The 20,669-nt window shown below is 57.2% G+C and overlaps 1 protein-coding gene across 1 annotated transcript in view; it reads right to left on the reverse strand.

Moving 5' to 3' along the window:
• The window catches only part of SRRM3 (serine/arginine repetitive matrix 3), a 55,384-nt gene that overhangs the window by 13,348 nt on the left and 21,367 nt on the right, over positions 1-20,669 (reverse strand). The window contains exons 3-11 of the mRNA XM_067705849.1: positions 13,026-13,127; positions 5,055-5,183; positions 4,880-4,960; positions 4,368-4,397; positions 3,850-3,912; positions 3,685-3,720; positions 1,765-1,815; positions 1,083-1,187; positions 557-734 (exon numbers count right to left, since the gene is read on the reverse strand). Coding sequence (XP_067561950.1) covers positions 557-734; positions 1,083-1,187; positions 1,765-1,815; positions 3,685-3,720; positions 3,850-3,912; positions 4,368-4,397; positions 4,880-4,960; positions 5,055-5,183; positions 13,026-13,127 — 775 coding nt within the window. The remainder of the gene's footprint in view (positions 1-556; positions 735-1,082; positions 1,188-1,764; positions 1,816-3,684; positions 3,721-3,849; positions 3,913-4,367; positions 4,398-4,879; positions 4,961-5,054; positions 5,184-13,025; positions 13,128-20,669) is intronic.

The following is a 20,669-nucleotide window of genomic DNA, read 5'->3' on the forward strand; positions in this document are numbered from 1 at the left end:
GAAGGGACAGACTTTAGAAATGCAGCTCTGTGGCAGCAAGGGGACTGAGATGGGGGAGGGATCTGGGAGAGGGGTTATGAGGGTTTTGAGGGAGGGCGGGCTTTCCATGGGGGTAAAGGACTTTGTGGGGAGAGGGAGGCTCAGGGCCCAAGTGATGCCCCAGGGAGGTCCTGACTCTTGAATCCTGTTCCCGATTGCGACTCCTACCAATGTCCATGCTCCCTCCCACCCCAATATGCCTGGCGGAAGAGAGGCAGGAGGCCTTCTTTCCTTTCCAGCTCTTTACCCAACAGGCTGAGCGCCCCTGTGGTCAACCTTCTCTGGCCTTCAGTTTGCCAAGGTCAAGGGTGCAGGAGCCCCTCACCCTGACACCAGCATTCCTGGCCGCTCGGGTGCGGGGAGGGGCGCCTGGGAGGGGGGAGCGGCCGGCCCCGCCCCCGTGACGCACTCACTGGCCCCTGCCCCGCGGCGACCCGGCCCGACCCAGCTCCGCCCCGACCCAGCTCGGCGCAGCCCGCGCGGCGCGGGAACCCTCTGCAAAGCCAAGCGTACGTACATCGAGCGAGCTGTGCGCCGAGCCGGGCCGGCCCCCGTGAGCTCCGCTCCGCTGCCTGCTGCCGCCGTTCTGCTGGGGTGACCCCCATCCGCTGCCGCCGGACGGGGAAGGAGACTGGCTCCCGCTGGACCGCTGGCTGCCCGTCTTCCGCCCGTCGTCTCGGTGCTTGGGACTCAGCCTACACGGGGGGAGCCGGCTTGGGACGCCCCGTGTGCAAGCGGCCGGTGCCAGGCTCGAAAGGTAGCCCTACCCCCACCCCCGTCCCCCCACTGCGCCGGGAAACCCTGGCATGGAGAGAGCAAGGCCCCAGCCCTCACACTGCCTCGGTTTCCATTCAGGGTCTGGGGCGCCCTTGGGCATGGGCAGCAGCTCAGCCCTGGTAAATTTCTACCCGCTGCTGAGCTGTTGTCTGTCAGCCCCGCTCCCCAGCCCTGGGGATGGGGGAGTGTTTAAACTGCAGGTCCCCTCCCTCCAGCGGAAAGGGAGCTCAACCACACCTGAGCGTGCCCAGTGGCCTGGGGCCTACCTGCTAGGTGATCTGGAATCACTGTAATGGGAGGACAGTGAGGGACTGTGGGAGCTGCCGCTGCTGTGGCGATGCGACCTCCGGCCTGGGGACTCTGCATGTGGCCTGGGAGAGAAATCAGGCTGTACTCAAGTTCTGCCCCACCTCCCCAGGGGGGATCCCTGTGAAGCCCTGATGGAAGCCTCTGCTGACCTCCCTGCCCGCCGCTGCTGCCCCCATAGTCTCCCCCCCAGCCCCCCAAAATAGTCTCTTACGAAAATAGCCTCATACAAAAATAACACAAACCCTGTCCATGCTGGGCACAGAGTTAGTCCATGTGGTCATTTGTCAGAATTAGGAAAAAGGCATCCTTTTCTGTAGACAGTCCCAGCCCCCCAAGACCCCACTCGCCCCTCAGTTGGTGTTCTTGTGACTGGGATGCAGGGGAGTCACAAGGACTGAACTTGAAAGGACCCTGGCCTGGGAGGCCACAGGTCTGGGTTCCAGCTCTGCCACCGACTCATGGGGGCTCTTGGCTTCCTCTCTGGGTCTGAATTTTTCCTTCTGGGCAGCGGGGACATGAGCTATCTTCGAGGGCCTGATTCTGTGATTCTAGAAGGCCAGGTTTTCTGGTTGCGGGGGTGGGGGGGTGGGGGAGAAGGGGAGTGGGCTGAGGGGCTGGAGACGGGTGGAGGGTACTCACCTCTTCCTTTCTTTGTTCTTTTCTTTTCTTTTGCTCTTGGGGCTTCGAGATCTACAGAAAGCAGAGGCTACTGTGACAGCACAGCCTGAGCCCTGAGCTGGCCGGGGGAGGGCGGGGCCTTCGAGCTCCGGAGCTGGCTGTGTCCAGGTGTGGATCTGAGATGTGTTCCTCTCTTGTACCTGAGACTCCCTGGCTGGCGTGGGCTTGCCCACCCCACCCCACTGCTTTTGCCCCTTTTACTCTGCCAGGCCTTATTCCCTCCTTCTCCTCTAAGTCCTGGCCTGGATCGCCTCCTGCCTGGGCCCCAACTGCTGTTCCCTCTGGCAGTGCCATAGGCGATGTGGCTCTGGCCCCAGAAGGAGGGGTGACCTGCCCTTTCCTCTGGCATTGGTCTTGGGATAGGCCCCTCTGATGAGTTGCCATGGTGGGGGTGGCCCCTCCACACCTCATTTGCGTCCCCTGTGCCCCAGGTTCCCTCGGATGGGGCTCTCTAGGGTAGGGTCCAGGCCTCCTGCCTCTCTGTCCCCTCAGACTGTGGCCCAGCCTTGGGCCAGCTCACCAGGGGTTCAGGAAAGAAATGCTTTCCCTTGGACATGATGACCTTCCTGCTTTGGGGTTACTCAAACCCCATCTCACCTCATCCAGCTCTCTGGGGCGAGCCCCACAGCCCAGCTCCTTCTGCCTTTGACAAATGGACTGAGAAGTTTCTGATCAGCCTTCTAAGGTCTCACCCCTGTAGGTCTCTCAGCCTCACCCTCCCTGATGCCACCAGATTCCTGCTCAATCCCTCTAGTGCTGAACAGATGCCTCCTTCTGACCAAAAAATGAGGTGATGCTAAGAAACACCAGAATGTGTTTCACACAAGAGCAGAGTTGGGTCGGGGGCAGGCCCAGGAGTCCAGAGGTTTGGGTTCTAGAACTCATGCTGCCTGCTTTGGGCCTCAGTCTCCCCCTCTGGAGCTGGTCTGGCCCTAGCTCACCTCTAGGTCTTTCCCAGGACTGATGGGAGCGGGACAGAGGATCTGTGCAAGCGGTTGGTGACCACTGGGGGGCAGTAGGGGCCCACACTGACCCTGAAGGACCGGAGAGGGCTACAAGGGGGAGAGACGGGAAATTGGAGGGACAGGAGGAGGTGTTTGTTTAGGCTCCTCCCCCACCTCGCAAGTGGCCGTGGGCAAATTCTCACTGCCGGAATGGGACCAGGGACTCTGCCCCTCCCCAGGGCTGCTGGGAGGGGGTCTGGCTCAACGTCAACAGTGGGGATGTGACTGCCCCACATCGTCCTTTCCTCCATGGCGAGTTTTCTACTACTTTCCACACCCCTACCTCTGCCTGGGTTCCGGCCTTACACCTCCTCTCCCCTCTGCAGTCCATCCTGAACAAGTCACTGTCCTGCTCAGAGCCCCCTGCTGGCTCCCAGCCCCACCTGCGTGGAGGCTTCATAGCCTGGCAGTCAGGCTTGTTGGGGGCTGATACCTGTCCCCCAGAAACTCCACCTGTAGGCATAGCCCGCTCACTCTGTCTCCTATCCACTGAGCCTTCCTAGCTCAAGAACGTCCTTCTGCCTGTCATGCCCTTTCCCTGCAAACCTGGGGTCCTGATGCTTCTGCCTTCCCAACTGGCACCTCCACGGCTGCACCCCTTGCACACTGGACCAGTATACTGTGTTGTCTGGAAATTCTTGAGGCCCCCAAGGTGAGGCTGACTCATGGGCCAAGCAAGGGTTGCAGCTGGCCTTCCTCCTCCGCCCCCCACCCTCCAGTCCCCTGTCTGGCTCTGGGGAGGAGTCCCTGGAGTGGGAAGATGGAGCAGGACAGGACCCTGGCAACACCCCTCCCATCATGGCTTCCTCGGTCCCTGCAGGGGGGCACTGGCCTCTGTCCACATCCTCCTGTCCCGCCTCCAAAGGGCGCCACTCACCTGTGCCGTCTCTTCCTCCGGGACCCAGAATCAGACCTGTAGGGCCATAAAAGGGTTCTCCTGAGCATGCCTGGGGTGGCCTGAGGACAGGATCTGCACAGCATTGGTCATGGCGGGGGTGGGGCAGTGGAAGTGAGGGGAGGCCCCAGGGGAGGCCGAGGGTACCTGTCTCGGCGGTGTTTCTTCACATTCTTCTTCCTCTTGCGCAGGGGTGAGGAGCTCCCACAGCTGCGGACACAGTGGTGGTGGGGGGTCTAGTGAACTGGGGCCCTGGGATGAGGGGCGGTGGAAATGGCTGGGGAACCCCGGGCGCTTGGGGCCTCCAAGCTGGAAAGGGGATTCCAGGGCTTGAAGCCGGCTGCCACTGTACAGAATGAACCGAGGCCCTGAGGGTCCACAAGGTCCCTGAGGGTAGTTGATGGAGCTGCCTGTGTTGTCCCCTCGTCACTTTCCAGCCTCCCGGGCATTGTGAGTGAGGACTGTTTCAAACCCAAAGGTTAGAGGCTCCAATGATGGAATTTCTGGCCTCTGTGGGGAAAAGCTGGCATGTTGGCCCTGTCCAGGGTCCAGGCCCTGAGGTGGCAGGTCTCCAGCCTCTGGGGGATGGCCTTGGACTCTCTCCCACCCACAGACATCCTCTCCAGGCCCAGCCTGTCCATCGCTGACCCGCCTTCATTACTGACCTGCACTCGGAGTCTAGTCTCCTCTTTTTGCTGAGGGCCGGGGGAGAAAGAAGGGGAGACAGACAATTGGGCAGGGTTAGCTGGGGCCCCAGACATTGGCCAGGGTCTCACTTAGCACCGGGGAGAGGCACATAGAGACGGGGAACCACAGCTGACACCAGCCAAACCCCTCCTCCCCTGGCCACTCAAGCTGGTGGTGGAGGCAGGACCCCTGGGGAGGGTGCTGGGGGATGAAGAGCAGGTGGACCGAGGTGGTGGTGGGGGGCTGCCCAGTTCTGGGGCAGGTGAGTGCCACTGGTGGGGGTGGGTACTCAGTGGGGCGAGGGGCCTGGTGAAGGGGAGGGGCTCTTGGGGGGGCAGCTCAGTGAGGGGGAGGGATTCAGTAAGGGCAGAGGGGTTCAGCGAGGGGCGGGGCCCACAATGAGGCGTTGGCGCCTTGCCAGCCGAGGGATGGGCACCTGGGGGCCCCACCGTTCTCCTCCCATCCCACGCTGGCCGGTGGCAGCTCTTACCGGCTTCTCCGGTGGCCGCCTTTCTTTTTCTTCTTCTTCTTGGGAGGGGGCGACGCCGAGCTGCTGGACCAGTGCTTGGTCCTGGGTGAGAAGGGGCGGGGGGTGGGGTGGGGCAGAGGTGAGGGGGGAGGGGTGGCCCCATCTGCCCCCACCCCCCGCCGCGGCGGGCGCTGACCTGTACCCCCGGTGCCCTCGGTAGCAGGCGGCCGGGCAGTCGCAGTCCACCGGGCCGTCGTCCTCGTCGAACGGCGCGTACTCCAGGTCCGGCTCGGTGCCCTCGATCAGCCGCGGGGTCTCCGCCACGCTGCCGGCGACAGGGACGCTGAGCAGCCGCCTCCGCGGCCCGGCCTTCCGGCGGCCCCTTTCTCCGCGCGGCGCACCGGGGCCTGGCCGGGCGGCAAGGTCCGAATGCGCCGGCACCGACCTTTAGAGGGTCAGGCGGAGATCTGGGGAACCCGACCGGGAGCCTCCCTTACAGGGCCCCAGCCTCAACGATGCCATATTTTGCAAAAGAGAAAAGAGTACGGAGCCCTCCCCCCTCACTTAGCCGTCCTCCTTCTAAGTTCTCACCCTCTGGGAGACCCCTCCTCCTTAGTGAGGCCCCTCGCCTCGCCGAGGCCCCTCCCGACACTGATTCTTTGTCCCTCAGTCTCATTCAGTGCGCCCCAGTCCCCCCCACTGAGCCCCCTCTTCCCTCGTTGAGCCCCTTTCACTGATCCCTGCAGCCTTAACCCCAGCGTCCTATTCCAGAGGCCCCATCCCCTCCCCGCTCCCCTTTTCCCACACTGAGCCCCGCTTTCTCAGAGAGCCCCTTCCCCCTTTCTTAGCTGCCCCCTTTCTGATAACTGTCCGTCCTTAATCCCACGGTCCCTGAGCCCCCTCCCCTGCCGGAGTGCCTCCTTCCAGCCCCTGCTGCATCTCTGAAATATTCATATCCTCTCCTCGCCCTCCTCTCTGCAGCCTCTGGAGGCCTGGCGGCTCTGCTCCCGCTGCCAGGCTGTCATCAATCACTGCCCAGTGGCGGTCGGCACAGGCCTCTGCACTCTGCCGCCCCGATGCTCCCCATCCGTCTTGCCGAGCTCTCCGCTTCACTCAGCGGGGACCGCGTCATCTTGTCCCAGCTACGGGCTTAGGAGCCCCCAGCCATCTTCTGCCACAGGTGTTTGCTCCCTGTGGGCACTTGGAAGAGTGGAGATTTTCCCTAAAGGCCGCTGGGCTTAAGGCAAGAGCAGGAACTTTGAAGCTGCAGATGTGCCCTCATTATGTACTGTCCCTGAGTCGCTGTGTGACCCAGTGCCTGTCATGCCCCCTCTCTGAGCCTCTTCTCCAAGATGAGAACGCTAATTACGTTACAGCGGTGTTGGGACAGTTCACGGAGGTCCCAGATGCTGTGTAACTTTGTTTTTTATTGAACACGCCCGGAAATAACCCTCCAAAGGCCCAGCTCCAGGGTGATGTGCCCCCTCCATCTTCCATTTTTCATTCTGTGCTGGCTTAGACGGTGCCCCTCCCAGATGGAGGCTCAGCCCTGGTCTCACCGGGCTCATCTTTTTCCTGCCCAGAGCGAGGGAGGCCAGGACTTGGATGGCAGAGCGTTAAGGACGTGACATAAGCTTTGGATTCACACAGACAGGTCTGAATTCAGGCGTGACCACGCTCACCGAGCCTCCAACTCCTTATCTATACGACGAGGAAAAGAATATCCCAGCTTTGAGGAGAGGATTAAGTCAGATTCTGTGAAGCTCCTGACATGAGGCCTGGTCATGCACACACGGTCACCATTGCTAGGTGGACGGACCTCTGTCACACACTCACACACCAACACTTCCTCTTCCAGGGAGAAAAGTGGTTTTGACACATGAAAGAGAAACAGAGCAAGGAAGGCAGATCACAGCTACAAGGTGAAAGGATTTTCAGGGACAGATCTGCAGCAGAGCACCCGCTAAGCAGCTCTTGGAAGACTGAGTTTTGGATTTGAAAAAAAAAGGATGTAACCCATACCTGACAGGGTTGGCTGGCCTTGAGGCTCGTGTCAAGAATGCCATTTGGATCCCAAACGCTATCCTGGCCCTGGCAGCCTAGAAGTCACACAGGTGTGATGGGAGGTGCTTCTGGGGTGCTGGAGGCTCATGTCGTTCCCCTGACCCTGCACAGCCCACACATCCCTTCATTCAAACCTCTCTGCTCTTCCCCGTGCTCCTCTTCCTGAAGCCAGTGGCCTCCTACTTCCCCAGGGCCCATTGCCCCCACACAGCCCTCAGCCCTACAAACGCCTGACACATAAAACACAGTCTTTAGTAAAACTGAAGGGCGCCACAAACATCGTGTGGGTGAGCCAGTGGGAGGAAGGAGCTTCCATTTATCCTAACACAAAAATGACGAAGGTTATTTACAAATGAAAACAGCTCAGTTTGGGCCCTGCCTTCTGCAGGACTCCTTCCTCGCCTCCTAATACCCAAGGTGGGTTAGCCACTGAATACAGGCCCTCGCTGAGCCCTCCTCGTTCTGCTGGCTGCACCCCTAGAGACATCTTTCCTTTCTACCTCTGTCCCAGGGACAGAGCTCCCTGCCGTCTGCCCCATCCTCCCTCCCTGGGACCTTATCATTTGACTTCTCTCACTTTCCAGTCCTTTCTGGGAGGATGACCTTGTCTGCTGGGAGCACCGGAAGACAGGCGTGGGGAGATCCAGGCTCAGGGAGATGCACAAGGTTTCAGAACCTTCTGGTAAGACTTTTCCTGGCAGTTCCAGGGGTATAAATGGGCCTATGCTGAGGCCTCTCTTGCTGGTTTTGTGCAGCTGGTACCCTTATGTCCACTTTGCAGGCTCTCCCAGGGCTAGAACACTGGGTTCTCCTGTCCTGACCGTCCTGGCTGATAATATCACTAATAAGAATGTTCTCTAATGATTAGATGGCTCTCCACAGTTCAAATCCCACTCAGAACCAGTTCCTGATTTAGAGACATTTGCACGCCCCCACTTCAGAGATGAGAAAACTGAGGTCCAGAGAGGGAGAGGAACATGTCCTATTTTGTGGGACCTTTGATTAAGAATGTAAGTTCACCTGTGCAATTGGCTTTGAGAATTCATGTGCAAACAGGACAGCCCTCGCCTCTGCTGGCTGGGCTTCCCTGCTGTGGATGTTAGCTCAGCTGTCCCCTCCCTGCTCTGTAGGCACAGTTGTGGGTGTGTGCACTGAATTCTAGATTTGTTTAGCATTTCCTGCTCTTAAGTTCACGTTTGTTAGTTAGTTTACTCCTCACCACGACGGTGGAATAGGCAGGGGAGGTGTTCCTCCCCTGTGACAGAAGGAACGGAACCCCACAGAGCTGACCAAAGTAAGCCCAGCTGGAGTCCACTGCAGAGGGACCAAGGGCAAATCGAGGTTGAACCCAGCACCGCAGGGAACACCTGTTGGACAGGCTTCCCAGGAAGGGCTCCGACCTGGGAAGAGACTGCGTGTCACACGCTCTTCCCTCTGAAAAGAGTTTCACTAATTAACTGGTCCTGTTTCCCATTTGCCAGGAGCCTGATGGCCAATTGACAGATGAATGAATCCAGACAGAAGAGGAGGAGGGTTCCAGGCAAAGGGGCTGCCCTCTCCATTCACTCACTCAGCCTGTGTGCCAGGCCTGCCCGGGGCCGGGAGGCAGGGGCAGGGGTGGCAGGAACAAGGGCCTCTCCTGTAGCTCCTCATGGCACAGGGCAAAAATATGACAGGTGCATATGATACTAATCTAAGGCAGGTGCCGCGTGCTGTTCTGAACACTTTACATATATTTATCTCATTCAGTCATTTAATACTCAACAAGCCTCTGATGTGGGTATCATCACTGATATCCTCATAGCAAAAATAGGAGGCATGGAGAGGTCACACTATGTATAAAATTAGACACATGGAAAAAAAAAAAAAAAACACCGGCATTTGCTCATTGTTTTAGGAAGTAGCATATGAATATTGTTTTCCAGAAACCCTCTCTCCCAAACATTTTGTTATATTACATAACTATGAAAACAATTATTCTTTTTTTTAAAGTATCCGGAGTAAACTTGAATGGTTCTGTGCTCTTGCAAACCAAGATGCAATATAATCTTATGTCCATATATGGGAGGTGCATTATATAGTGATGAAAACAATTATTCTTAAAGGTTGTCTATTAAAGTGAAACAAAGAACTGATAACAGACATAGAAGTAAAGAAAACATTGTATATATCCCAAAGAGGAGAAGATTTTACTTTTATCCCAGGAATAAAGTGGTTTTTAGAGGCAGCCTTGAATGATGGGGTATATTCGAACCCGTGCACAAGGGTGTTTCCGGCTGAGGGCCCAGGATGAGCAAAGGCGTGGAAGTGAGAACGTGCAGGACGTGGCTGCGAGCTGCCAGCAGGTCGGGCTGGCTACTGCGTGATACCGGGAGTGGGAAGCCAGGGTGGGTCTAGAGTGTGGAGAGCCTTGAGCGCCAGGCCAGGGAGTCCAAATATGATTGCCTGGAGGGTGGGGACCCACAGAAGTTTTCTGGGGCAAACTAGGACTCCCCACATGAATCGGTTTCCAGACAAAAGCATGTCCTCTCTCAGTGTCTCTGGGACCACACTCTCCATCACTTCCCTGCCGGATTAGAGTGCCAGCTGCCCCACTGTTCTCCCTGTGGTTTTACCCATCTGATCCATCTGCCAAAGGAGAAAGTCCCTAAACACCTGTCTGACCACATCCCACCTCTCAAGAGCCTTCCACTGGCTCCTACCGTCTATGGGGTCACACCCAGAACACCGCAGTATGACGTTCTGGTGTCCAGTGTGGAGAGTAGACTGGAGGGGACTACTCCGTGATTGCAGACTTCCAGCCTCCAGAACAGTGAAAAATAAGTTTCTGTTGTAGATCGAGGCACCCAGTTTACGGTACTGTGTTATAGCGGCCCGAGGTGCCTAAGACAGTGGTGGCACTCATCCAGTGGTGATGTGCGTCTGCTGTGTGCCAGCCGCTAACCCTCACACTGACAGTCACTGTTTCAATTAATTTCCTCTACAATCCTTTGAGGATGGTACTAATATCTGCATTTTATAAATAAAGAACTGAAGGCCCACGGAAATCAAGGACCTACCCAAGCCACACAGCTGGGGTGTGGTGCAGCTGGGATACAGAGCTCAGGGGGTTAATATTGAACTTAGAGGTTAAGACAGGTGGGGTGTCTGATGCCAGAGCACACACTCTCCCTCCACTAGCCTGTACTCTGAACTGAGAACTGAAGACCTGGTCGGATGCCAGGTCCACAGGAAGGCATATGACCAATCTGTTGCTAGCCCTCTGTCACCTCTCTGCCTCTGGCCTTGGGTTCAGCACCACAGACAACTCTTCCCAGCCCGAGAGTAATCCAGGCCACCATCACTGCTGCAGTCACTGTTTGCAATGCTATTTTCACACCATTTTGGCTGTGTGAGCTAGAAGGCGGCTTCTGGTCTCAACCCTTCCCTGTGTAAAGGAGGAAACTGAGGCTTTGGGGGAGATTGGGCAAACCGCACTGTTTTAGGCACCAGGGATACAGCAGTAAACAAAACTGGTAACGAACTTGTCCTCAATGTCTTCTAATATTCTAGTAGGATCCCAGGACCCTGCCAAGTCTATATTCTCCTCTGCTTCCAGAGCAGGAGTCCTCCTTGACTGTCAAATCTTCCTGACACTGCCTCTTCCGAGGAACCCTTCCTGACCGACCACCCTAGCCTGTCTCTCTTCCCCCACCAAACACGCACAGAGCTTGAGACTAAGTTGTTCAAGTGGCCACATTGTCTCTTCTTGTCCACGGCTGCCAGTAATTCCTGGTTTCAGGTTGGAGGTTTGTGTTTCCACCCAGGGAGCAGGGGCAGTCTTTCCCTCCCCCCACCCCCGCCCCCCTCATAGCACCCCCTCAGCGCAGGGTTCGGCGTCCAGCACAGACCTTCAAGGACTTTCCTTCTGATGATGGACACCGCAACCTCTCCATGACATCCTTCCTAATGTGTCCCAGTTCTTAACTGCATCATTCATTCATTCATTCATTCATTCCAGGAAAGAGAAGATCGGGACTTCTGGAAAAGACTTGGAAGTCATCCACTACCAGGGCAGCGTTCCAGCTGGGGGATGGATGAGATTCCCCAGGAAGAAGAGGGAAGGGAGACCTGGGGGAGAGACCTGAGGACATGACAGATCCTTGGGGGGAGGCAACATCTGAGAAGTGGGCAGAAGTGAGGGAGGAGCAGAAGCCATCAGAGAGGTAGGAGGAAACTCACAAAGAACTGAATCTTGGAAGCCAGGGGGAAAAGCAGGTTTCCACTGGGGAAGTACAGTGGTGGCATGCGCCAGAGAGAGGCCAGGCCTGCAGAGGAGCCCGGGCCATGCTAAGGAGGGCTCAGGCAGCCACGGCCCAGGCAGGTCACCGGAGTCATGGGGGCAAGAAGCCAGACCTCCATGGCTTAAGGAAGTGGAGACAACGTGTACCACGTGCTCTGCAGAAATGTGGTGGAAAAAGGAGACACATGTGGGCTGGAAGCGGGAGGAAGGACAGGGAGTAGATTAAGAAGGAGCCCAGGAGAGGGCAGGCAGGATGGCAGGTTTGGGCTGGAGGGGCGGTTATCGCTGGAAGTGCCCAGAGAAGGTGGCAAAGGTAGATTCCGGACGAGGCCTCCCGCCCTCACACTGGATGGAAGAGGAAAGGGTGGCTGATTTTCCAGAGGAGCCCTGGGGGGATCTGGGGGGACACAGGTCAGAAAGGCAGGACCTGGTGGGTTTGGAGGTGGTGCGGACAGCAGCGGGAGAATCTGGTTGTCGGGAAGTTTGAGAAGGGAAGGGAGGGAGGGGCTCGCCCTGCTGGGTGGTGGTGGGGACCTTCGGGCATCAGTGAGGTGGGCACAGCCGTTGTTGAGGGGTGCTGTGGGTTCTGGGAAGCTGGAGAGAAGGAGGTGGTGGTGGTATGACTTCTTCCCACCTCCGGGGAGGAGAGAGCAGGCCCGCTGAGCCAGGCTCCCCCAGATCACCCACGGGCCCCCTACAAACCCGAGGCTGCCGTGACTCTGCTTCTTCTTTTTTTCTTTTTTCGTTTTGGCCGCGCTGTGCAGCACGTGGGATCTTAGTTCCCTGACCAGGGATCGAACCCGCGCCCCCTGCAGTGGAAGCACGTTGTCCTAACCAGTGGACCACCAGGGAAGTCCCCCTGACTCTGCTTATGTTCCTACTCAAGCCAGAGAGGTGAGGTTGAGTGGGGTTAGGAGGGGACACCCCAACCCGGGATCCCCCAGCAGTCCAGAATTTCTGCAGAAAGGGCTTCCCCGCTGCCCGTCGAGGTCCATCTACTCCTGGCATGCCGTTTGCCCTCAAGACAACGGCAACAGGAAAATCGCTCAGAAGGTGCTGCTGTCATTTTATTTTTGTGCCAGTAAAGGTGCACAGGGACTTAGGGACCCAGCAAGATGCCATCATCCAGCCAGGCCTGGACACTTGCAGTCCCCGCCCTCCTATGGCAGCTGCTCCCTTTCATATGGTTTTGAGTGGCTGACGGTTCTCCTGTAATCTGAGACAAAGTCTGCCTCCCTGTAACTTCCCTGTTTGATCCAAAGCCCCCCCGGGGGGCCACAGCACCTCAGTGCTCCTCCTGTCCTGTGACAGCTGCAGAGATGTGACCGCCGCAGAGCCCATGCTCTCTGTACCCGATTAGCCTTTGGCTAAGCCAGCAATGGCATTGGTGCGTTAGTTCTTATTTTCCAGAGTCTGTGCTTGCTCCGGAGGCCACTTCATAGGTGGTAGTAGTTGGGGCAGAGGGACTAGCCTACCCGCCACGGACAACACGAGGGTGAGAACATTTCTCAAGTTCCTGATTCGCACGCAGCCTTCCCTGAGCTGAGATCTGGGGTGCCTCCCCTACCGCTGGGCGATAGATAGAACCCAGGGCCCAGGGAGAGGGCCTCGGGGATGCCCAGGTGCCCAACGGCTCCTGCTCGTGCCCCGGGCCAGGCCAGAGCTTCCAGTGGGCAAGACCCATGCCCTGTCCTCCTTCTCCTCTTTCTCCCCTCTCCAGCCCCGACCAACTTAGGGATCCCTGGGAAAGGCCCCTCTGGCCCCCAGCTGCTGCCTGAGCCTGCACTCTCTCTGTGCCCTGCCCACCCAGGCAGCACTCACATGTGGCCCCCAGGCCGGTCCTCCCTGGTGAGCATTCCCTCCTTCTCCATTAGCATCTGCCGGAAAGTCCTGACCTTCTGCCGGGTCTCCTCCTCTGAGTACCTGTGGGGCACAGGGAAGATGAGAACTGCTGTCTTGGGTTTGGTTTCCTCCCCAGCTGCCTGCCCCCCAGCCCATCCCCCCAGCCCTCAGTCACGTGGGCACTTTCCAGCTTGCAACGACCTGTCCAAGGTCACACCACCACCAAGATTCTCAGTGCTGGGGAGGCTCAAGGCCTACCCGTTTTGCACCAACTCAGCCAACCAATCAACTAAACAAACAAACTACCAGCCAAACAAACACATAAACTACAGGAAGTGTTGCTCCCAGAAGTGGGGAGACCCACCAGGGGAGACGGGGCCCTTCCTCCTGGCCCTCCCCCACCCCAGGGCAGGCCTCCCTCCCACGTCCCGGCTGCAGTCACTCTCTGGAGACATTTTAGGGGACAAAGTGAGACCCGTGGCCTGGACACATACATGGCCTTTTCTGCTTTCCTGCTTCAGGGACCTCTGATCCTCACAGTAGCCTGGGGAGATCCTCAGCGCATCCCCGCCTCGGTAAGGTCTAGGCTGCCAGGTGGCTGGCCCAGGATCCCAGGGGTAGATCCATTGCTTCCCAGCTTGGGATGGGGGGTGGATGGAGTCTGGGCCTTGGATGGAAGCTCCCGACTTCTCTACTCCGCTCTCCCTCCCTCCCTGAGGCTAGGGACCAAAGCCCAGAATTATCTACCCCTCATCCTTGTTCCCACACCCTGGGCTTGGCTGTAATCTCTCTCACACCACCACTGTGACAGATGTCCACGCTGCTCCCGGGGTGGGGGGGTTCTGTGCTCACCCAGCCCCCGGCCCTGGGCCCAGCACACGCAGCTGGATCCAGTGGACGCTGCTGGTTGAGTCTTGGGGTCCCAGGCTCCCACCCTCTCCCCTTCCTGGGCTGCAGGTCATCGTCCTGGACAGAAAATATGGTGACCAAATAGGAACCGAGGTCCCGTCTTCTTTGTCATCTGACCATCCACCCTCTGTGCACAGCCCGGCCCACTCAGCCTGTCCATGAAAATGCCACACTGTTCCCTCTCAGGGACCCCATCTCTTTTCTCCTTCCTTCCTCTCCTTCAGCAAGCATTTGGGATTGACCCTACCTTTTTGGAGAGCAATTTGGCAATTCTTTTCAAAAGGCTTAAAGGAAAATGAATACAGCTTTTGACTCATAAATTAACTTCCAGGTTTGCTCTGGGGAGTAACCGTGGCTAAGCACAAAGATGTGACTCATGGCATGTTTACAGCAGGATGGATTCCCACCCCCCCCCCACCAGGTTAGGTGTCAACGTTTGTGTTTGTGTTTCCATAGCAAACCGAGCTTCCCGGTTCCTGGCAGGTGGTTCGTGTGCTAGTCATCATCCGTTGACTCCTCTGCAGCCTGCACTGGCCTGGGAGTTCCCTGAGGGCAGGGACCTTGTCTGTCTGAATTGCTGTTGTGTCCTCGCACCTGGCACCTTGCCTGCCACACGTGGCATTCAAAAATGTTTGATAAATGAGTAGATGGTGATGGAGAGGACTGAAGAGTTCAAAGGTGGAATTTTCATTTTGGAGAGATGGCTCTGGTGGCCGTGTGGCTGGAGGAGAGGGAGGCCGGCCCTGGGCTACGGCAGGGGTTCAGGGGGGAGGTGCTGAGGTCAGAGCTAGAGCGTGGGCGTGAGGTTGGAGGGGAAGAAGTGGACGCAATACCATCTGGTGGGGAGAATGGCTGGGACTCGGAACCGGTTGAATATGTCGGTAGGGGGGTTAGGAGAGGAACACTACCTGCTTCTTAACCATGTGTCCCCTGACCCCCAGCTGGGGTGTCACCCTCTATAGGTTTGGGCACCTCTGCGGCCCACTATAGGGAGGATTATTTTCACCATTTTAACCTTTTTTTTCTTTTCTTTTTTTTAATTGACCTATTGTTGATTTACAATGTTGTGTTTCAGGTGTACAGCAAAGTGATTCAGTTATATATACACGTATATATATTCTTTTTCAGCTTCTTTTCCCTTATAGGTTATTACAAAACACTGAGTAGAGCTCCCTGTGCTATGCAGCTGGTCCTTCTTGGTTATCTATTTATTTATTTTTTTTTAAACCCCACATTTGTTTATTTATTTATTTTTCTGGCTGTGTTGGGTCTTCGTTTCTGTGCGAGGGCTTTCTCTAGTTGCGCCAAGCGGGGGCCACTCTTCATCGCGGTGCGCGGGCCTCTCACTATCGTGGCCTCTCTTGTTGCGGAGCACAGGCTCCAGACGCGCAGGCTCAGTAGTTGTGGCTCACGGGCACAGTTGCTCCGCGGCATGTGGGATCTTCCCAGACCAGGGCTCAAACCCGTGTCCCCTGCATTGGCAGGCAGATTCTCAACCACTGCGCCACCAGGGAAGCCCTTGGTTATCTATTTTATATATAGTAGTGTGTATATGTTAATCCCAATCTCCTAATTTATCCCTCCCCATAGGGAGGATGGAGTCCAGCCTGGCAGGGGGAGGAGCCCGTCTCTTCCGACCCCCACCATTTCCGCAGGAGTGTGTGTGTCTCAGGTCCTGCTGTGCGGACACCACTGGCCCAGCTTCACCAGCCCTGGGCCTTGGCTTGTACGTGTCCGCCTTGGTCCCTGTTTAGCATTCAGCTGGAGGTCCCTAGGCCTTGCTTGCTGGGCAGGACAGAGCCCTCGGTCACCGGGCTCTGAAGGAGGGAATCCCTCCTGCTGTAAACATCCCCTGAGTCACATCCTTGGTCCTTTTCTGAGCAGTGGAGGCTCAGAGGAACTGCTTCCATCTCACCTTCTCCTCAGGAGACCAGCTTGTCATTGTCACCAGCACAGAGAAAAACAGTACTGGCCCTTCAGCACTGCCGAGCCCCAAACTCAGAGACCCCTGGGAGGGAGACACCAGCTGGCTGGGCCATCGGCAGGGGGCCTGGGACCTGGCAGGGTCAGGAAGGAGGTGGACCGAGAGCCAGGCTGGGCCAGACCCCCAGCTGTATGGGAGGGGCTTCAGGCCAGGGTCCAAGCCGCACGCCCGGGGATCTACAGAGCACGTGAAGGCTGGGAGGTGGGAGCGAAGCCCAGGATTTCATGAAGACCCGGAGCAGGACGTGTGCAGGGACTTAGGGCTCATCCCAGAGCCGGCAGGTGTAAGGCGAGGTGACTAACGCCAGCACCTGCTGTTGGGGGGGGCCGCTGTTGCTGGACTGAACTGACTCAGTAGGACCCCTCTATGTGCCGGGGTCTCTTGCTGGGAGAAGCTGGGACCCAGGGAGGACATCTGGTTATTGGGCGAAGCGGTCTCAAGTGTCACCACCACCTGGAGTCTCCTCTCCCCTCGCACCTCTCAGCTGAGGCCACAGGCGTTACGAGGAGAGGCAGAAGAGCCAGGCCGTCCTGTGTTCGAATCCCAGCGCCCCCACTTTCTAGCTCTGTGACCTTGGACAAGTCCGCATACTTCTCTTAGCCTGAGCCTCTCCATCTGTGAAACGGGACAGTAACCTGCCTTTCAAGGTCGTCACAGGATTAAGGGAGATAGTGCGTATAAAGCACTTTGCGCAGTGCCTGGCACGTAGTAGGTGCCCATAAATGGAGCTGATTGAGGATTATTTGTCCCAGAGCTGTGGGGACAGAGGGTCTAGTCGTCCCAGGCACCCTGCCTTTTTCTACCCTAGACCCCTCCCAGGTCAGCGTGGTCCCAGGTCAGGAATCACCTGGGCCTCTCCCCTCTGCTCTCCCAGGAGGCAAAGGCTGAGGAGAGGGAGGCCGGCATCCAAATCACCCACTCCCTGAGGATGTGGCAGCACCTGCCAACTTAAGGCCACGCAGGAGGCCTGGCTGGCTAAAAGTCAAGGGCTTGGACAGGGGAAGCGGGTAGGCAGGGCAAGGCTGCCTGTCTCAGCGCCGCAGCCTACTGGCTCCACTGCTTCCCAAGCCGATCTGGCTCCCTCGTTGCCGCTTCACTCTTCGGAAAGGATGTGCCAAATTCATTTTTGCTTGGGGACTTCCTGGGTTGCCCTCTGGGGGTGGGGGGAGGGGACAATGCATTTCTTTTTTTTTTTTTTAATTTGGCTGCGTCGGGTCTTCACTGCTGCACGAGGGCTTTCTCCAGTTGCGGCGAGCTGGGGCTACTCTAAGTTGCAGTGCATGGCTTCTCATTGCGGTGGCTTCTCTTGTTGCAGAGCATGGGCTCTAGGCGTGCAGGCTTCAGTAGTTGCGGCACGTGGACTCAGTAGTTGTGGCTCGCAGGCTGTAGAGCGCAGGCTCAGTAGTTGTGGCGCACAGGCTTAGTTGCTCCGCGGCATGTGGGATCTTCCCGGCCCAGGGCTCGAACCTGTGTCCCCTGCATTGGCAGGTGGACACTTAACCACTACGCCACCAGGGAAGTCCCGACAATGCATTTTTTTTTTTTTTTTTTTTTTTGCGGTACGCGGGCCTCTCACTGTTGTGGCCTCTCCCGTTGCGGAGTACAGGCTCCGGACGCGCAGGCTCAGCGGCCATGGCTCACGGGCCCAGCCACTCCGCAGCATGTGGGATCTTCCCGGACCAGGGCGCGAAACCGTGTCCCCTGCATCGGCAGGCGGACTCTCAACCGCTGCGCCACCAGGGAAGCCCCCGACAATGCATTTTAAAAGAGGGTCCCAGCGTTGAAAATGTTTCATTCTGCCTGTCTTTGCCCAGATCCGGCATTTCCTAGATAATTACTTCCTCAATCATTAATTTGATCTTCACCACAGCTCTGAGGGGGGTGGGTGGCCTTACTATTCCCATTTTACAGATGAGGAAACAGAACAGGGAGAAGGGAGGATTCAAAGCTCCAAACCCAGCTAGGGGCAGAGCCGTGCTCTGTCCACCTCGAGTGTCCTCATAGGAAGGGGCATGGGTAGGATGTGGGGGGATGTCTGGGGCCGGAGCTGGAGCATCACGTCCCAAAGGCTGGGGGCGCTATCCCCACCCCCAAGGTGGTTGCCGGCTGCACGTGGAGGCTGCCCAGGAAGATGACTCCGAAGGCAGCGTCAATCACCAGTGAATTAGCTGCCATCCATCAATATTAAGGAAGGGATTTCTTTTTAACAGGGCCAAAGAATGTGTGTTCCTGTGACTAGTGGGAATATTTGTCAAATGTTTGAGAAGCTGGTAAATAAATGCGAATGACCCAGCGTTTCTAGGAATGGATATTAATGGCTGGATTTTATAACAGAGCAAAGGTCTCTAGTGTTTGTGGAGCACTTTCTGGGGATTGGCTCCGCATGCGGGAGCCCTGCATGTTCCTTAGTCCACAGGACACTCGGAACAACTCTCCCCCACCTTTAAAAATTTTTTTTTTTTTCGGTACGCAGGCCTCTCACTGTTGTGGCCTCTCCCGTTGCGGGGCACAGGCTCCGGACGCGCAGGCTCACGGGCCCAGCCGCTCCGCGGCATGTGGGATCTTCCCGGACCGGGGCACGAACCCGTGTCCCCTGCATCGGCAGGCGGACTCTCAACCACTGCGCCACCAGGGAAGCCCTTTTTAAACTTTTTATTCTTATTTTTATTTATTTATTTATCCCCCCACCCCCACCCCCTGCCCCGGCTTGCGGGATCTTAGTTCCCTAAACAGAGATGGAAACCTGGGTCCTCAGCAGTGAAAGCGTGGAGTCCTAACCATTGGACGGCCAAGGAATTCCCAGAACAACTCCCTATTTAACAGGCCAGTAGCTGTGACTTGCCCAAGGTCACAGGCCAGGGCTGGAAGCCCGGACTGCTGGGCTCCAGAGTGGCTGTGCCCTCTACCGACAGCGCAGCCGCTAAGAGATGGGGAGGGGAGGTGGATGGTAACTTGAGAGCTAGCTTTGTGGGAGACTCCAGTCTAAGGACCACTTGGAGTGAGAGCTTGGGTGGGGGAAGGGCCCCTGACGGAACATTTGGAGGCCTGATGGGTGCTTCCTAGAGAGGCGTAAGTCCTTGATGCCAGGGGACGGACACCAAGGACACGGCCAAATGCCGTCCCCCTCCACCGAGGCTGCCCTCGTCGGATAATAAGCCTCCCAGTGCAGGGGGAGATTCAACCGGCGGGGTGGGGCGGTTGGGGAGGGAAGGCCCCTGAAAGGTTGGGGCTCTGTGAGGGGGAGGCCTTTCCGAAGGGGAAGGTTCAGTGAAGAGGAAGGGGCTTAGGAAGGGGGCGGGGCCCTGTGACGGAGAAGGGGCGGGGCTCTGGGAGGGGAAAGGGGTGTTTTCCTAGAATGAAGCAGGGAAGGCTGGTTCTCTGCTGTCCCAGTAATCCTGTTTCCCAGCCACTCCCACACTCCCTCCACTTCTCGAGTCTCCCAATTCAGCAGGAATTGCAGGTTTAATTAAGGTCTGGGACTTTCTCTGCAGAAGGATACTCCATTCCCCACCCGCTACTCCACCCTGCCCCTTGGGATCTCATTTCTTTGGCCACATCCACAGCTCATCAAACCTGTTTTCATTGCCAGCTGGAAGCCTCCTTTCTGTCTGTCTTCAGCAGCCTTCCACCCATCCATCCCTCTCTGCAGGGACCCGCCGCACCCCCAACTGGTCCCCACCTGGCGGTGAACACCAAGTCCCCGTGCCCCTTTCTTTTCCTACAAGCGGCCCTGCCTGGCAGCCTTGGCCCTGCCTTCCTGAGGGCCTTGGGTGGTGGTGACTATCTCTGTCTGAGCCTCAGTGTCTTCTGGGCTCCAAAGGGACAGTGAGCCTTGTCTTGGCTGCCTCTTAGGGAGCCCAGGAGGCCTGGATGAACAGACAAAGATGTGGTTTGGAAGGACTGCCGTCCACAGGCTGTCTGTCCCCATGTGGCTCCAGGCCCTAGTGCACTGGGCATTTCTGATTTCTCAGCTCACTGACAGTGCAAGCCTGATGGGCGGGCCCTGCTCCCCACTCTGACTCCCTCAACAGCCGGCCCAGTAGTTTCAAAGTACTCAGGGCAGATGCAAAAGGGAGGCTTGGGAATACCAGCTTTCCTTGGAGCTGCACAGACGGGAATGGCTTTGTTCTCTGTTTCTTTGCCTCCAGCTCCACGTGTGAGGGCTGTCCTGTCTCCACTGGATTTTCAGGGGGAGGTCCCTAAATCCTTACTGATGAATGCGCAGCCCCTCCTTCTCAGCCTGACGAACTCCTACACGTGCTTCAAGGCCCATTCAAATGTCTTCTCTCATAATCTCCCCTCTGAGCTCCTGAAGCACTTGACCCTCTCCTGTCCTGTCCTATAACCATGATTCTAATCTGTCTTATGGTGGAGTTGGTTGTTAACATGTTTGTTTCCCTTCTGAGATGGGGAAGGAATAGGGGTTGGAAGGGTGGTCTTTGAGGAAGTGACTCTGATTCGGCTCTGGGGTCCACCGTTGCCCAGAACAGTGCCTGGCACACTTGTGTGCCCCTGTGGCTGGTTCTGAACTAGATAGGGTGAAACCTAAGCTTCCAGGGTGGGATTTCTTTGCTGAAACCACAGGCAGCCCTCACGCACAGTAGGGGCCCACTGTACTTTCTTGCCTGGCTGCAGCATCTGCTTGGCAGAGAGCAGGCAGCTCGATCCACCCATTTTATAGAAGGGGAAACTGAGGCTTTGATTTATCATTGATGTTTACAGGCCTTTCT

This window comes from Pseudorca crassidens, chromosome 15 (assembly GCF_039906515.1).
Source record: "Pseudorca crassidens isolate mPseCra1 chromosome 15, mPseCra1.hap1, whole genome shotgun sequence".
Classification (NCBI taxonomy): Eukaryota; Metazoa; Chordata; class Mammalia; order Artiodactyla; family Delphinidae; genus Pseudorca; species Pseudorca crassidens.